Source organism: Epinephelus lanceolatus, chromosome 9 (assembly GCF_041903045.1).
Source record: "Epinephelus lanceolatus isolate andai-2023 chromosome 9, ASM4190304v1, whole genome shotgun sequence".
Taxonomy (NCBI): domain Eukaryota; kingdom Metazoa; phylum Chordata; class Actinopteri; order Perciformes; family Serranidae; genus Epinephelus; species Epinephelus lanceolatus.
The window spans coordinates 32,088,231-32,104,270 of NC_135742.1; the positions used below are offsets into that span (position 1 = coordinate 32,088,231).

General features: G+C 40.9%; 1 protein-coding gene across 1 annotated transcript; it reads left to right on the top strand.

The window, feature by feature from the left end:
- The first annotated feature begins 5,224 nt into the window (after positions 1–5,224).
- On the top strand, positions 5,225–13,220 carry unm_hu7912 (un-named hu7912). The gene is made up of 2 exons (XM_033618601.2): positions 5,225–5,432; positions 8,587–13,220. The coding sequence occupies exon 2, from the start codon at positions 8,639–8,641 to the stop codon at positions 11,846–11,848; it is 3,210 nt and encodes a 1,069-aa protein (XP_033474492.1). The 5' UTR covers positions 5,225–5,432; positions 8,587–8,638; the 3' UTR covers positions 11,849–13,220.
- Positions 13,221–16,040: the final 2,820 nt, after the last annotated feature.

Genomic DNA, 16,040 nt, shown 5'->3' on the forward strand with positions numbered 1-16,040 from the left:
TTTTGAGTCCTAATCACACAGAAAACATAAACATCAATGTGTGCATAATCCTATTAAACAAAACTAATCTGGCACATACACACAAAAGGCTCCCTGAATGCTTCTCATCATACTTGAGCCTATCTTTTCTTCTTAGCATAAAGGCCTAATTCATGGTGTTGGTGGAAACACACATGTATTATGTTGCACTGTCTTTTGGACTTTCATTAGGGCTGCAAATCTGAATGCAGCAGCTGCAGCTGAGAGAGAGGCCAGTAGTATTATGCATCCCCCGGTCAAAAGAATGACTGTGTTTCATTGTACAAATCAATGACTGCATCTACAAACAAATGCTTTCAAATCCAGATATTCTCCCTTGTTCAACTTTAAAATGGCTTGCACTGTCTAAATATTTTGGCTGGATGGTTTTATGCAGCGAGGGAGTGAGCTCAATTTTAATCACCAAATGGATCAATTTCGTTTTACCTTGAAAGTTTTCATTGCAGACAAAAGTGTCTGGAGTGCAAAATCCAATTTGCAAGCAGGATGTTATATAGCAGCTCCCTCACAAAAGGTCACTGTGTTTTTTTTAAAGCTCTGTCTGCCTGCTTGCATTTCCTATCTAGCTGCCCAGCGGGCCATACCATTCTCTCCTAACAAATCTAGGTTTGGTTAGCAGTTCAGACGCACATCTGATCAGGAAAGACATGAATTCATGTTGAACATGTTCCGGAAGATGATTTAATTGTACTTTTTTTGGCATCTAACATTAGTAAGTCAGCATCATTCACACATACCACTTTGTAATTTTTTGCCGACACTAGCAAAAGGAGTGACTTTAGTATCTTGATAGAGGACAGCAGGCTGTTACTGGTGAGAGTTTATCACTATCTGGCAAACTACGCCATCCATTCACAAGAAAACAACAAAAATTGTGATTTTCTCCCACAACAGTCATGCACTTGAAGTGTTGTGTAATCATCCTAATACAACTCTTTTGACTTTGCAGGTCACAAACAAAAATTCAAGGGTATTGCCAGCAATGGTCTTGTTCTGTTATGGGAGGGGCACTCACGACTTCTTCTCTGAGCCAGGATATTTCTAGAGCTGACCCATTTAAACAGCATGGAGAAGCTGCAAGCACAGGTGCATCTGGATGGCTGCAACTGCCAACCAGAAAGCGTAATTACATACATTAAGTGTCAAAACTGATTTGCACATGTAATTTGATGGGTGGATGTGCAAACTACACAGGATTTGAGTGGGAAAAAATACAGGCACCAGGGCCATGCCGCATTTGTTTCATTCATGTCGAATACTTGAACTGAATAAATATAAGTGTTCAGCAATTCTTTGATGAGGGAAAGTGAACAATTTGGTTGTTTTATTCAGAAAAGTAGGCTTTGAATGACAAACAGTGGCTGTTACAGCTATTATACATGGCCTACAGCCCTGCACAATTAGTGCAACTCAGTACTGCTTAGTATTGTGCTGCTGCGAGATAGAGAGCGAGAGATATCCATATTTAGAAGGACCTCATTGATTCTTCCTAACCAGAGCACAAAAGATTTGTTGTCTGTCCAGTCTTGAATAGCAGGACCTTAATGACAGCCCTGCATTATAAAACCTCCTGCTGACCTCAATCACAGATTTTGATGAAACTCTCTAAATGTAATTCGACTGCATTCTGTCTCTGCGCAGTTACATAACAATATCATAGTGACAAATGCACAACCACAAATAATTCACACCATCAGGAGGCCTCGAAAAGAAACTGCACCCACCGAGAGGCCCGTCTCTTCGTTCCAAATGTGTTTCCCCTTTAATAAACTCGCACACATGACTGCGTGAATCCTTAGCCAAAATGGCAGATGATGAAGGATGAGAGAGGAGCGTGTAGTAAAGATTTAATTAAGACTCGCCATGGGATGTCTTACTGTGGCTCCAGAGACCGGGACAGAGGAGTTTGTGTTTGCTCAGTGCAGCTGTGAATAATATCTACACTATTCTTACTTTGACCTACATGTACTGAGAGGAGGATCTGAGAATGTGCCCACATGAGTCCTTCTTCCTGTCTTATTTGCACCGTGAGGCTGCCAGAGGGGGTTCTCCTTATGGTAAACCTTATGTTGACTTTAAATTGTCAATCTCTGCTGGAGATAATCTGGGACAGAAGAGACATCAGCGCTGTTTGTTTCCATTAAATGTGCAGTAGATGAGAGGCTGCACTGCTCAATCCCTCCTGCAGTGTGTTTGCAGATTGTTGAAGGTTTATAAGCAGTTTTCACCTCCCTTCATCTCATCCTCGTGACGTAGATTTTTATGGTCTCCATGGAAGATTCCCATCAGCACTTTACTTCATTCCCTTTGAAATCAATTCAGTCTCTTTTGCTCCTACTCAGTGTGGGTTACCATGGATACCGCTCCCAAATGGTTTGGCTTGTACATGAATTTGTTTATGAGTGTTACTTGGAGTGGATTGGAATGTTCTTTTTTTGTGCAGCCAAAGTAAACATAATTAGCTATTTAAGCATGAGGATATTACATTTAAATGGTTATTCTATTCTATTTTGTTCTATTCTTCATGTTTCAAGATGCAGAGCACGCTGTTTGGTCAAGGTTTCTTCAGGCAGTGATCTTTTGCAAACATTTGCCACCTTAAGGGTACAACATGCAGTATCAGCTACATGAGGACACTAGTAAGAGTGCCTCCAGTCACTGAAGTGCGCTCTGGTAAAGCTTAGAAATCCGCTGAATATAATCTAGTCTGATCCACCAGGAATAGAAGCAACGCCAACATGGATTCTTCGATTCCCTGTTGAGCCAAAGGAGCATCCAAGTACTTAGTACTCACAAAAACATGTGGTCTCAGTGAGCCCTATACGGACTGCCACAACTGTAAATCATGTCTGGGGCGAGACAGTTGAAAGGAGAGGATTGAGTGGTTTAATTTGTTTAGGACTTAATCGGTGTTGATTTAGAATTAAGGGAAGACTGGGTGCATCTCCCACTGAGTCTTCAGATTCACCACTGCTGCATTTCTCTTCCCTCAAAGTCCACTGAATCCAAGTATACATATTTTATACAAGGCATGGAAAGGTCCTGTTCGGTGTGAAGGAACCACCCACATTCAGACATATGTCTATCTAAGAGGTCTAATTCTGGCTTTGTGAAATATTTACCACCGCAGGGACTGTGGACAACATCCCTAGCTTCCCTGGGGATTCCTTTTGAACAACCAAGCTGAATGTGTTTGCCTTAACATTGCTGTCTAATGTGTTTTCCTTGTTTCCTCTGACATATCATTACAGTCCAAAACAAGTGAAGCTGAGAGTTGCTTTGTATCAGCCTGCCACACTGGCTATTTTGGGTTGGACTTTGTAAGCAATGGGGCCTGGCTGTGTGAGCATCCCCGCATCTCTTATGTAATTCCCACCAATGGGAACACAGAAATCAGAATGAAAGTTTGTCGAGAGTCACTTAATCTTACATAGAGTTAATTGGAGACAGCTGGGGAACTGGAGGTTGTTTACTGTGCCAGCATGAGCGCGGAGCATTGTAAGAACAAAGCAGAACGTCCAGATTCTTCCTTATGGCTCATTATGGCTGATATGTCAGAGCAGCATGAAAGCTTGTTCGAGCAGTGGAGGCGAAGTGAAGCCGTGTTCTGCTTTAATGCTGTTACTTTGTGGTGGAATAATCCTGATTGATCCCTGTCAGAGGGGACTCTAATCAACAGAGAGCCATTGATTTCCTCTCCACGGAGCCTACAAGGTGCCTAAGACACCTGCTAGCAGCCAGCTGACAGACACTTATGCCTGCTAACCAACAGCTGACACAAACTGATGCCAATGCACTGTGATGGAGAGGGTGAGTCACACATGCTCAGATAGATCCCACTCTCAGGGATGCTGGATGCTGTACAATGTGAGATCCACTGTACTGTCATTCTGAATCATATCTCATACACGTGGTATGTCACAGATGGAGTCTCGGTTAGCTACGGTGTTCTGTAACCAGGATGCAGGAAGAGTATATAACAGAAGAAGAAAAAAATGGTGATCATCAACTGTGAGCACGCACGTGTAAAGCTGTCTTTCCTGTAACAAAATGAGCTCTGTCACAGCTAAATATCATTGCGATCTTCAGCCCGATCAGCACAGTTCGTCCGTAGTGATTTCTATCTGCCGTGAGAGTGCTTCAGTAAGCAGTTTTCCAGTGGCATTCACATGCTCCCGGCTGGGGCTCACAGCCAGCTGTCCCCATCATCAATTCAGACAATGCAGGAGGCTGTGGCGAGGTGAGACTACGGGGCAAATGTGTGTGGCACAGGGCAGGCTACAAGGAAATCATTTTAATCTTGCAAGACTGCAAAACAACAAAGACAATGTGTTGTCTTGAATTCATGCTGCATCATGGGAGATTTCCATAGCAGTGCAACAGGATATCTTTAGGCACCAAAGGAGTTGGTCTCCAGAGTCCAGGTCATCAACAGAGGAGGCCACACAAGTCAAGTGTTGATAAACAGGCCCTTAAACAGCAACAACTGAATGCTTTTCTTTGTTTTACATAATCTATGTATGACTATCTTTGGCTTTTGGCCTGCTGGTTGAATAAAACAAGGCATTTGAAGATGTCACATTGGACTATGGAAAATTCTAACAACTTTTTCTCACAATTTTCTGACATTTTTTAGATTATTTGAATAAGCAAGAAAATGTGTCGTTGTGGGTTAATGGATGATGTAAACAATCCTGTTGCAGCCTTCCACTTCCATAATAATGAAGTACTAAATCTCAGTATATTGGCACACAATTTTCTCATCAGCATGTATAATGCATGCGCAACAGTGTAGGAGGAAGACCAGAAGTGACCAGTGAAGTGTGGGAGAGGCCCAATTCTGCAGGCAGCTTTTATTTAGTCTGTCTGCAAACTTTCTAAAAATGTAAATGTCAGACTCGCTTTGCCTCCTGATGAAGACAGCTGATTACAAAGCTTACACTGCAGGAACACCAAACGACCGACAGTTCCCCCGGAAATGCCCATGCAGCTGTCCTCAGGGCTCCATGTACCGAGATGAACGGAGAGACCGCATTGCTGCTCCGAGACTCAACACCCACTTCAGCCTCCTTCCAACACCCCCAGCCCCTCCTCCCCTCCCCTCCTCATAAAAACACGCACAACCACGCCTCCAGAGGCACGCGCACAAGCGCAGCCTCAGACACACCTCCTCCTTCCCCTCCATCACACACAAACACACACACACGCACAAAGCCATAAGCGAGTGTGAGAGCATCGAAGTGAAGTGGACAACATGTAAAGGCAGCGTGAAGGACGAGTGCTCGGCTCCGGGAGGCTCACAGCAGGTGCGGTAGGGGTGAAGCTGCACCTCGCGGAGAACAGGCTGCCGCTTCACCATGTCCACCGCATCCGATCCACTCACTGGCGTGACGGTAAGGCCCCTCATTCACTCGCGAAATCTTTCATATCCAAACTTAGCCCAACTCATCCAACCCCCTTTCCCCCCGGCGGGCTCTGTCCTGGTTTGAACCCGCTTTGCTTCTGCCTTTCTCCGCAAATGATGTCATTCCGGGCTCAAAGGCATCAGGTCAGCCACAAAGGATGGAGGGCCGTCCGTGCCGCAGCACCAAAATAAAAGGGGTGTCGAAGTGCGTTAGTGCAAGTATTTGGTAACGCTTCAAGGCTGGATGTGCCTCGGTATGGCCCCGTGGGGAGCTTTCAGGCGAATCCGCATCACATTTGTTATTGTCTGCAAAATCTTGCATAATGGCAGAATACAGCCTGCGAAGTTGTTTTTAGTTACAAACCGGCGAGCAAATAAATAAGAGCCCATTAATATTAGACCGCATATAGAGCCATAACCTCATCATCAGGAAAATACAGCCTTTGGCACTGTGAATAATAGCAGCATCATTGCTGCATCCTTTCATTAGGTCAATATAAAGTCGCACTTGTGTGTCACAGATGGATTTTGCCCACACACACAATATTAAAGCGATTAATATTGATTGTGAGTCCATTTTTTTCCAGAGTGAAATTGTGCCCTCGGTGTGCAACTCCAGGAGTGTTTCATGGTTTCTTTGCTGTGTGCTGTAGCCATGGAGACAGTATGTGGCATGTGGTTTTATACTTGTGCAGGAAAGTGTGGTCCCTCTATTCAAGAACAGCCTAAGGCCTTTAGACCATGAGGATGAGTAGAGGAAAGAATGCATTCATTTAGAACAAGCTTCTTGCCCTGTCCTCTCATTTTAAAAACAAATGTGCTATTTTGTCTCGTCTTCTTGTCCTAGATTGTTAACAGATTAACCCCTTACTTCAGAAAAAGCCTAATATTTCCACAGGGACTTAAAAGTGTGTCTGTTGTGATCAGTTGTGATGTCAACAGTGACTTATTGTAGACTTACATAATTAATTCTGGTATTTTATTAATCTCTTTCAGCATTTATATACTGTAGCATTCCTGTTTGAACTCAAGGTTATTTTTACAATACCTCTGCAAACATGTTCTTATCTCCTCTAAAACATAATTTGCTACAAGGTGATGTGGAGCTATTGTTGGTATCCACTGATGTATTAAAGCTGGGTAGCTGTTTGAGACAGATAGATTGTGGTAGTAGCTCCTCGCTGAATGTTCACTCTTCACATCCTGCACGTTATTAGGTCATTTTTTATGCTGTGTAATAAAATGAAGTCTCATCAAGGCCCCTGCCATCTTGCTGACACCTCACCTCATCCATTTAAAAGGAAGATTGAAAGTAAAATGAGATTAAGAAAGTTCTTTCCTATTTAGTGGCATAGTATAAACCTCAGTACTAATCCCATCATCATTTGCATATTCTCCACTGATGAGATATTAGTAATGAATTTATGACTGCTATATTGGCACAAATGATAAAGAATGAGTCCCAGATAGTATTCATATTATGACAGTCAGCTATCAATTAGACATTAGTGACCATTGGTCCCAACAGTGATACAGCAGTTGGTAATAATGCAGTATGTAACCTCAATTCTTAAGGACAGCCGACTTTTGGGAAAATATTATTTTTACTGCATCTGAAAAAAGGGGGAAATTTGCCCTTAAACTACAAAACAGTTCCTTACTACAGTTGTTTGGTTGATACCTTGAATTACTTGTGCAGCTGAAACACTAGCTAGCCATAACATGAATGCAAAAGGACACAGAAGTTCCTGTAACTGGACAAATAAGAAGATAAATATAAGGACAAAAATGGATATTGTATAAAATTTAGTGTTCTAAATTTAGGTGATCCATCTTGCTGGAAACTATGCTATGCAAATCTGTCTTTCAAATCAAAGTCTTTTTAAATGACATAAATAATCCTTGTATGCAACTATAGCTGCTTTCTTGTCATTAAGGATAGCAAAACACACATACAAGTAGCCCATAATTTGTCTTTGAAACAAAAGATTCTAAGGTACCATGCAAAGCAGTGAAAAACAGTGCTGGTTTGTCTGTCGCGGTTGGTCATGTGTAAAAGGACGTGATATTTAGGTGTGTTGTGGAGACATGACAGGGAGATAGCTGGTCAGTCCTCTCTCATCACGATGAACAGATGGTAACTCAGGGTTAGCTCGTGGGTGGGTGCCAACAAGGAAGCCCATGTGTGTGTGACACATAAATCCATTGTTGAAACGGATTCGTTTTGTCCATGAAAATATTCAAAGACCTTAAAAAAATATTCTGAATGTTCAAGCAGAAATTGACAGCAGTTGTGTGTATATTATTTATTCATAAGAAGTGAATAATTCAGACAGGAGAAAACAAAAATGGTTTGTTGCAACACATTTCTTTTTGAAATTAAAAACAAGGAAGGCCTCTTACTGAAACTTAAACTAACTTTTTCTTCTGTAAATTTGTTAACATTGTGAGGTCTTTATTGTGTAATACAGTTGGTTATAGGTTTCATGATTTAGTGGTAAAACTAAGACATGCTGCAGTAATGCAACAATCAATTAGTCTCAGATTATATTTTTTATCAAAAGCACCTTAAAATAGCATTACTATTATTGTCTACAATTGTTGTCTACAATTGTGTTTAATGTTTAATGATTCCAAACAGGTTTTTACATGAAATTAAATAAATACTTTTACTTGCAATTTGGTATTATGCAAGTTTTGTTTTGCATTTTCTTTGAATTAAATACAAACTCAGTTATTAGTGCAAGATCATGTAAACAGCTAATTTTAGTACACTGTCTCCAGGCTAATTAAATTTCATGTCGACAGTTTTTGTGGTCTGATTGTAGACAAAGTGCCCCCTCAAATATCTCAATATTTCAAAAATAATGAATGGTTGTCATGTTGCTCAGATACAAAGTTGTATTGTGGCTGTTGGCATGGAATTAACTTGGTTAGTAAATGAACAACTACAGCTGTTAATTTTAAACACAGCCATCATTACAGGTTTATCATGTGGTCAGGCTGTTTTTGTACAGATTCACTTACATCTGATTCAGCATTTTTGATGCTTTAAAATACAGCTGCCTGTCATTTACCTCACATCTGTACATTTGAATTGCATTGAAGTGTATTTGTTTTCTTTTCTCTCTTTCTTTCCACAGGCTGTGTTGATCTTGAATCACACTGAATGGAGAGTATTAAAGTTCCTTTAAGATGACACGAACGCACCCCCCTGATTTACTGGCATCGACTCTATATCGGGACTTCACTCTAAATCCCATCACAGACAACTCTATTTCCCTCCACTCCTCGCGGCAGTGTGACTTGAAAATGATTGACAAACCAGAAATCATCAACAAAAGACACTGCCGTAGCTTTGACTTTATTGAGTCACTGGATGACCCCCAGTCCTTCTCTTCCTCAATGGAGTACCCTTATAAGAGGGCTGAGCAACAGACATTAAACAAAGATCTAATGTGGAATGGACTAGATCAATCGGGGCACCTTCGCTTTTCATCTCCTGATCTGTTCAACACCAGGCAGTTCCAGCAGCAAACCACCCAGGACAAAACCAGCCATCTTACTTGGTCAGACTCTAAAAAGAGAACAAGATCTAGAAGCGCTCCAAGAGTTAAGTCCACCCTTACTCCTGTGCCCATCTCAGTGTCTCCTCCAGGAGCCAGGAAGGCAAGGGATGCACCTCAGGCTGCGTCGGATACCTTGAGGACTTCAGAAATACAACGGGAATCCTATCCCTCAAACAGGGCTTTTTTGAATGAGGTGCATCCGATCAAACTGCAGCCTCAGTCTCCTCTCTACGTCTCAGACTGTTTTGAAGAGGATAAACTAGATAAACCAGCCATAACCCCTCATGTCAGGTGCCGTGTGGACATTAAACCAGATGCTGCTGTTCTGCAGCACACATCTAGGCAGGTTCCCAATGTACGGACTGATCATCTTTGGCAAAGATACTCCCAGGCCAGTAGCAGTAGAGGTTTGTATGTACCTCGACAGATTGTCTCCTCACCAACGCCCACTGCGAGCGAATGCTACAGTGGAGATTTTAGACAAGGATACCACTATACCACCAGCATGTCTCCCTTCTCATACCAGCATCTAGACATGCACAGAATGCCATCACCAACAGCACCGTATCTGAGTCAAGAACAAAGAGCTTACTCAAATCCTAACATACCAACCAAGTTCTTCTATACAGAGGACCCTGTTAGGTATCCAGTCCACCCCTATTCTAGAGCATACTATCAGGATGACCGGTCCAGTCTAACCAGCCATGGTAGTACAATGACTAGTCAGTATGATCCAAGGACCCGATGGGTGCACACCCTCCCTGTCAGGTCATATTACACAGAAAACTATACCAACAGAGAGCCAGCACACTCTGTGTATAGTAGGCCTTACTCCACCAGTGAGGCAGGATCATACTTTTCGCAAACTCCACTGTCTAGGTCCTACTATGGAGAGGACACCCGGTTCAATCCATACCATATGAGTAACTCACGGTTGTTTTATTCCAAACCATGCTCTCCTGAGGAGCAGTACTATCCACCAAGGCCATACCATACTGAGGGTCGTCGACGCCCTCGTATGTCGCAGGCCTTTTCAGATGACTGGTATCGCTCAAGTATATCTGGTTACTCTAACCAGTCCTCTCAGCACACACCACCAAGAGTAAGACAAGACCCTAGTATACCTCCGTGGTTTACTAACAGCTTTGTGGAGACAAGTAGACTAGGAGCAGAAGTCAGAAACCACTCCAAATCTTGGGACAATATTCTATATCCACGGCATGACAGACAGCAGTCTGTTCCTCGTGGACGTAGCTATGAGAACCTGTTTTACCAAGCAAAGCAAGCAGCAGCTGCTGACATTACATCTCAACCTGTTATACTTAACCTCTCAAGTTCACCAAGGCGCTACGCTGCCCTTTCGCTCTCTGAAACCTCATTAGAGAGGAGCTCAAGCAATCCATGGAGGAATACTAAGAGTGGACACTGGTTTGTAACTCCTGAGATCACCATAACAGACAATGACATATGTGCAGCCAACAACAAGCGGCGTGAGGTGCACTCTGTCAGCTGGGATACGTTGGATGATGAAAAGACACCATCTCCGACAGTAATGCATCACAAGCAGCCACAAAATACACCGGACATAACCAAAGAGAGGAAACACAACAATTTCTCCCTCCAGCAGAGTCTAGAGCAACTGGACGAACTCTTAGCTGATTTGGTTGTTGATTACAAACCGCCAACCAGCAGAAAGTCAAGTGAAGATCTTTTAGACCAGCTGAAACAACTAATTACTGAAGATGACGACAAAGAGAGGGGATCCTCTGGACTTGAAAACTTAGGATGTCTGAACACACAGCTCCCGTCGTCTAAATCCAGCCCTGACACAATCAAAGACCCTGATAGCGGGTGTGATGCTTTACAAAGGAGTGCAGAGGAATGTTCTCCAGACCACAGCACAGACGAAGACGACACCATGGTGTGCGCTAACAAGAAGTGCAACCGGATTGAGAGTATGTTCAAAGCCTGCTTGTACTTCAAATCATGTCACAGTTGCTACACCTTTTACTGCTCACGAAACTGTCGCAGGGATGACTGGGAGATCCACAAAGAGACCTGTCTGTACGGCCGTGTGAACAGTGTGTGTCGACACACTCTTAAGTTCTGCAGAGAGAATTCAGAGATCCACAAAGCCTTCTCTCGTGTTGCTAAAGCTGGCTACCTCTCCAGGGGGAGAGGCGTTCTCTTTCTGGGTTTTGCTAATCCGGAGACAGCTGACAACTTCCTCCAAGTTGGGCTCGAGAGCCTCCTCATGTCTCCCACATACTTATCTCTCAGAGAGCTGGATGGCTTCAAGGACAACCTAGGCGAATACTGCAAGGAACTGCAGCAGGCAGGTAATGAGTATGACCCCAATGAATGTTTCCTTCTGAATGTATCCGTAGCTGTTGGTGAACTAGTGCCTAACAGACCTTCACCAAGGGTCCAAGCACCAACAGTACGAAAATATGCAAAGGTGTCCTTGGCCTCCTCAAGCCCTGACAAAAAGGTACTCAGGAAGGATAGCGAAATGGAAACTCTCATCCTCACTCCGCCTCCAGGCACACCGGACATTGACAAGGAGGGGGAGGAGGGAAGGAAAGCCAGAGAGGTGTGCTTTGTCAATATCCAGCGTGAGCTCAGGACCAGGGGAGTCTTCCTTCGTCACGAGTATCCCAAAATCTATAATCAGCTGTGTGAGTTTGTGGAGAGCAACAAAAGGTTCACTCCGACAACAATTTACCCGATAGATAAGAGAACAGGGAAACAGTTTATGTGCATGATCATGGCTGCGTCCGAGCCAAGAACACTGGACTGGGTAGGTACCCCTCATCTCCTGGATGATATTATATAGTACAGCACTAATAGTAATGATAATGATGTCAGCTACACTAAATGTAAATACTGTTAATACATGGTGTGGTTTAGCAAATTGAACATTGTATGTGTATATATGTGACAAATCTCTCTTTCTGTCTTTCTCTCTCTAATTTCTCTCTTCTGTCGCCACACACACAAACACTCACACATAAAGATGCACAGTATATACACACACACACTTTTAAAGATTGCCCTATGTTGTTTTTGGCTTGTTTTGATCCTGTTGCACTTAGAAGAGTTGATAGCCTGCATGTAGACTAGGCACAAACCCAGTTATCCAGGTGTTTAAGATGTGAACATGTATGATCTGTGCAGTTTCTGAAGACAATGTATGAAGCACACAATATTTATGAAGTACACATCCCATTGCCACCACATAATAATAGGCACAGCCAGGTCTCATATTGTAACATTCATCCACTATTGATTTCTCCAACAAATGTTATATCAGAAATTTATATTATACCTTGTCACAGTGGTTGTAATATTACAACTGTTTATTAGTACTTAAGTATTATTTCCTAAGTATAATGTAGTTATGTGGGTATTTTTTTTAATTATTGCTATATTAATTAGTGTTTGATAAAGAAGTACAATCAAACCACCTATTTGTTTCCCACCTCATTAAGAATTTTAGTTGGAACTTAAATCATCTTGTGATAAGACTTGATGTCATTCTCGTATAAATTGCTTTGTTTGAAAGTGGCCTTCAGTCGAAAAAAAAAAATAAATGCATTTGACACAAAGCAATGTATAGGTTTAGCTATTTCTAAAGGCTTGACAGCTCTTAACTTAGGTTGTTTGAACTACCATTGTAAATGAACAATTATTTTGCTCAAAGCATGTTATTTATATTCAGGTATTTTAATATTGATATTGCTTATAATTAAATTTATTATGTTAATGAGATACCATTTGATGCTTAGAAATGTAAGAGGTATATTATATATTGAATATTAGATCATTTGAACATCATGACCTTGAGACCTTATTATAACTAATATCACAGTATGTTCTTAAACAATATGCAATAAAAGAGCAACCTTAACATCTATATTGTAAAATGCTATTTTATTATTAATATTGAATAAATCCCTGGAGCCAAGAGCTGCAAAGACTTTGTTTGCACTAAAATATAAATTATAAATAAAATAAGAATGTTCCTAACACAGCTGCAGCACTGATCCCAGATGTAATGATATGCCTGCTTCCATTGCCATTGTTGACTAATCTAAGGTTGCTCTTTTACTTGATTATATATATCTTTGTGCAAGACCTTCCTCAACTTTCTATTTTGTGATGTTTATAACCCATATATAAATATATAATAAATGGAATTTAACGAGTGACCTTGTGGCTTTGCATTTCTCTTCCAGAGTACTCATTATTTGGCATTAGCAGGGTAAAAATATTTCAGGTTCCATAGCATGATATTTATCAACATGTCTGAAGACATCAGCTGCCTGTCTTCTTCGCTCCTCAGCTGGGGTGCTTAAGATTTTATACAGTTTTATGACACACATGCAGGAGTGTTGCCACAAGAAAAATAAGAGGAATCAACCCCCTCCCTAGAAACAGATTATTTCTATTACATAAGAAATAAAAATAACTATTTTTTAGCTTTGTATTAAGTGCAAAATCTAGAATAAAACCCAAAGTACAAGTAGGGTGAAACTGTAAGCTATTGATCAAGTGTCATTATTTTTGATGTTCCTCCCTTGATCTACCTGAATATATTGATATTGTCACTCTCTCAACATCAATACATTTTGTTAAGGTTACTACATATGATGTCTGTTTACAGTTGTCATCTTTTGTAGTAAATACAGCTTTGTGGGGAGGGAATGTGGAGCACACTGTTAAAGTTTCACCTTTTAAATAGATGTGGCAAATAAGGTATCACGTTTCATTATCCTCTCTGTTGAGGGACTGGTTTGGATTTCTAATTGGCTGATGCTCTGGGATTTTTTATTTATTTATTTAGCTATGAATGTGCAATAACATGTCTGACGGTGTTATTGTAACAGGCTGCTTACTCCACGATTTTCCTGAAGTATCTTTCTTCTTCTGTTATTAGACCACCACCTAGTGGAAGAATGCATGTATTACTTTCTTTAAACTATATTTAAGCAGCCCTGAGCCCACCATCATGTCCATAAATGCTTGGATTGGAACACACACACACACACACACACACACACACATATACATATACATATAGTTATACATACAGTTTGTGCTTTTACGCCTTGTTATTCATTACATTAGTGCATGTACAATGTGACCACACTATTGACTGACTCAGTATCTTTATTCAGTTATAACATATCAATATCCCCTATAACTGCATTCTGCTGTCCTTACTTGAAAACATTCCCTCCAAAATATAAAAAATGGAAAATGACTTTTTGTTTTGCCTGTGTTATTGCACTGCACTGTAATATAACGTACTGCCAGGGGATGAGGTTCAGGTGTCCTGCTTTAGTGGCCCTTCAAAGAACTTGTTCTAATCCATTCGATTACAAACAAGCGTTGACGGTATTAGTGTTTGTATTTTTTCATTACATGTAAATGTATGAATTAATTAAATTGATTAATTCATGTGGGTTTTGTCACAGTTGCATTCAAATGCAGTAATAATATTTATGCATATACTGAAGCATTAACGGATAGATTTGCATTTGTGCAAACAAGTGTGAAACAAGCTTCCTAAATGGATATATACATCAATGTTAATCTGAAGCTAATGTGAGGTTTCAGCAGACTATACTTTATAATTCAAGTTGATATACTCCAGTGCTACAGTCCATTCAGTGTAAAATTCCCTTTCTGTGTTTCCTCAAACAGTGTTTCCTTGTTGAGGTTCTCTGGCTTCCTCCCACAATCCAAAGACATGCAGGTTAGGTAAACTGGTGACTTTAAATTTCCCGTAGGTGTGAGCGTAAGTCTCTATGCGTCAGCTCTGTGATAGTCTGGTGACGTGGCCAGGGCGTACCCCACCTCTCATCCGATTTCAGCTGGGACAGGCATCAGCCCCCTGTGACCCTGAACAGGATAAGCAGTTATGGATAATAAATAAATGGATGAATGTTTGCATGGAACAAAGACTGTGGAACTTGTCCCTCATTGAATACATTGGTGAGCATTAAGGGATCTCTGTGCAGCCGGTATGAACAGGAGGAATGATTACAGCTAGCAAAGCCAATTCAATATTCATATAGGCACCTGATGATTGATTTTAAGACAGACTTAAATATGTGAACCTTTAGCGTAAATCTTTCCTATAATGATTTCATCTTGGATTTCTGTAACAGTTAAATCCAGCAGAGTACAGTAAGAGAGCTGCAGATTGTAGCCGTAATAAGCCAGGTTTATTTATACAGAAAATGTGAAAATAACCCATTATGTGCACAAAACCAAAACCCTAAAATACAGTAAAAGAGTAAAAATTGTATAACTGGTCTACACAGACCCAAACAAACAAAACAGGAAGATCAATCATAAGGAATTATAACTAATTCGATTTCAGTCAGATGTAAAAACCAGAGAGAGGATGACCTATTGTTTTTTCAGTGTTTGGGTTTCAACATGGGGTGCAGCCACTGCAGAAGCATTAATTTCAATGTTGGTCAGCTCAATTTTCAATATTGTGCCATATAGACTAAAGTTATAGTTTGCCAATGTAGGCTATTTAGGCAGGCACAGAGATACAAGTGGACCAAATTTAGTTTTTACAAATAAAATAAAACAAAGCATTAATCCATGCCACGAAAAGTAGTCGTGTGACAGTGATCCAGACAGATTGACAGGTATTTACAGTATCCTACTTGGAGTAAAAAAAAAACTCACCAAGAACATACTGATATTTCAGAAAGGATGTAGAGAAAACAACACAGCTATATGGCCACTATTTCAACTAGCAGCTGCAGAAAAATTGAATTGAGGATAACAGAAATTAAAATTAGTTTTAGATATTAATCTCTAAGATAGGTCATACATACAGGATATGAATCAGAAAATCACAAAATATTGGGCAATAATGTTCAGTTTCCATTTAAAACGGCTGTATGATTCGTCAGAAATGACACCAGGAATACAGGAATAACATGATGTGGTAGGCCAGGTTTTTTTTAATAGGAAAGCTTCCTTTAACAAGCCTTTGCGCA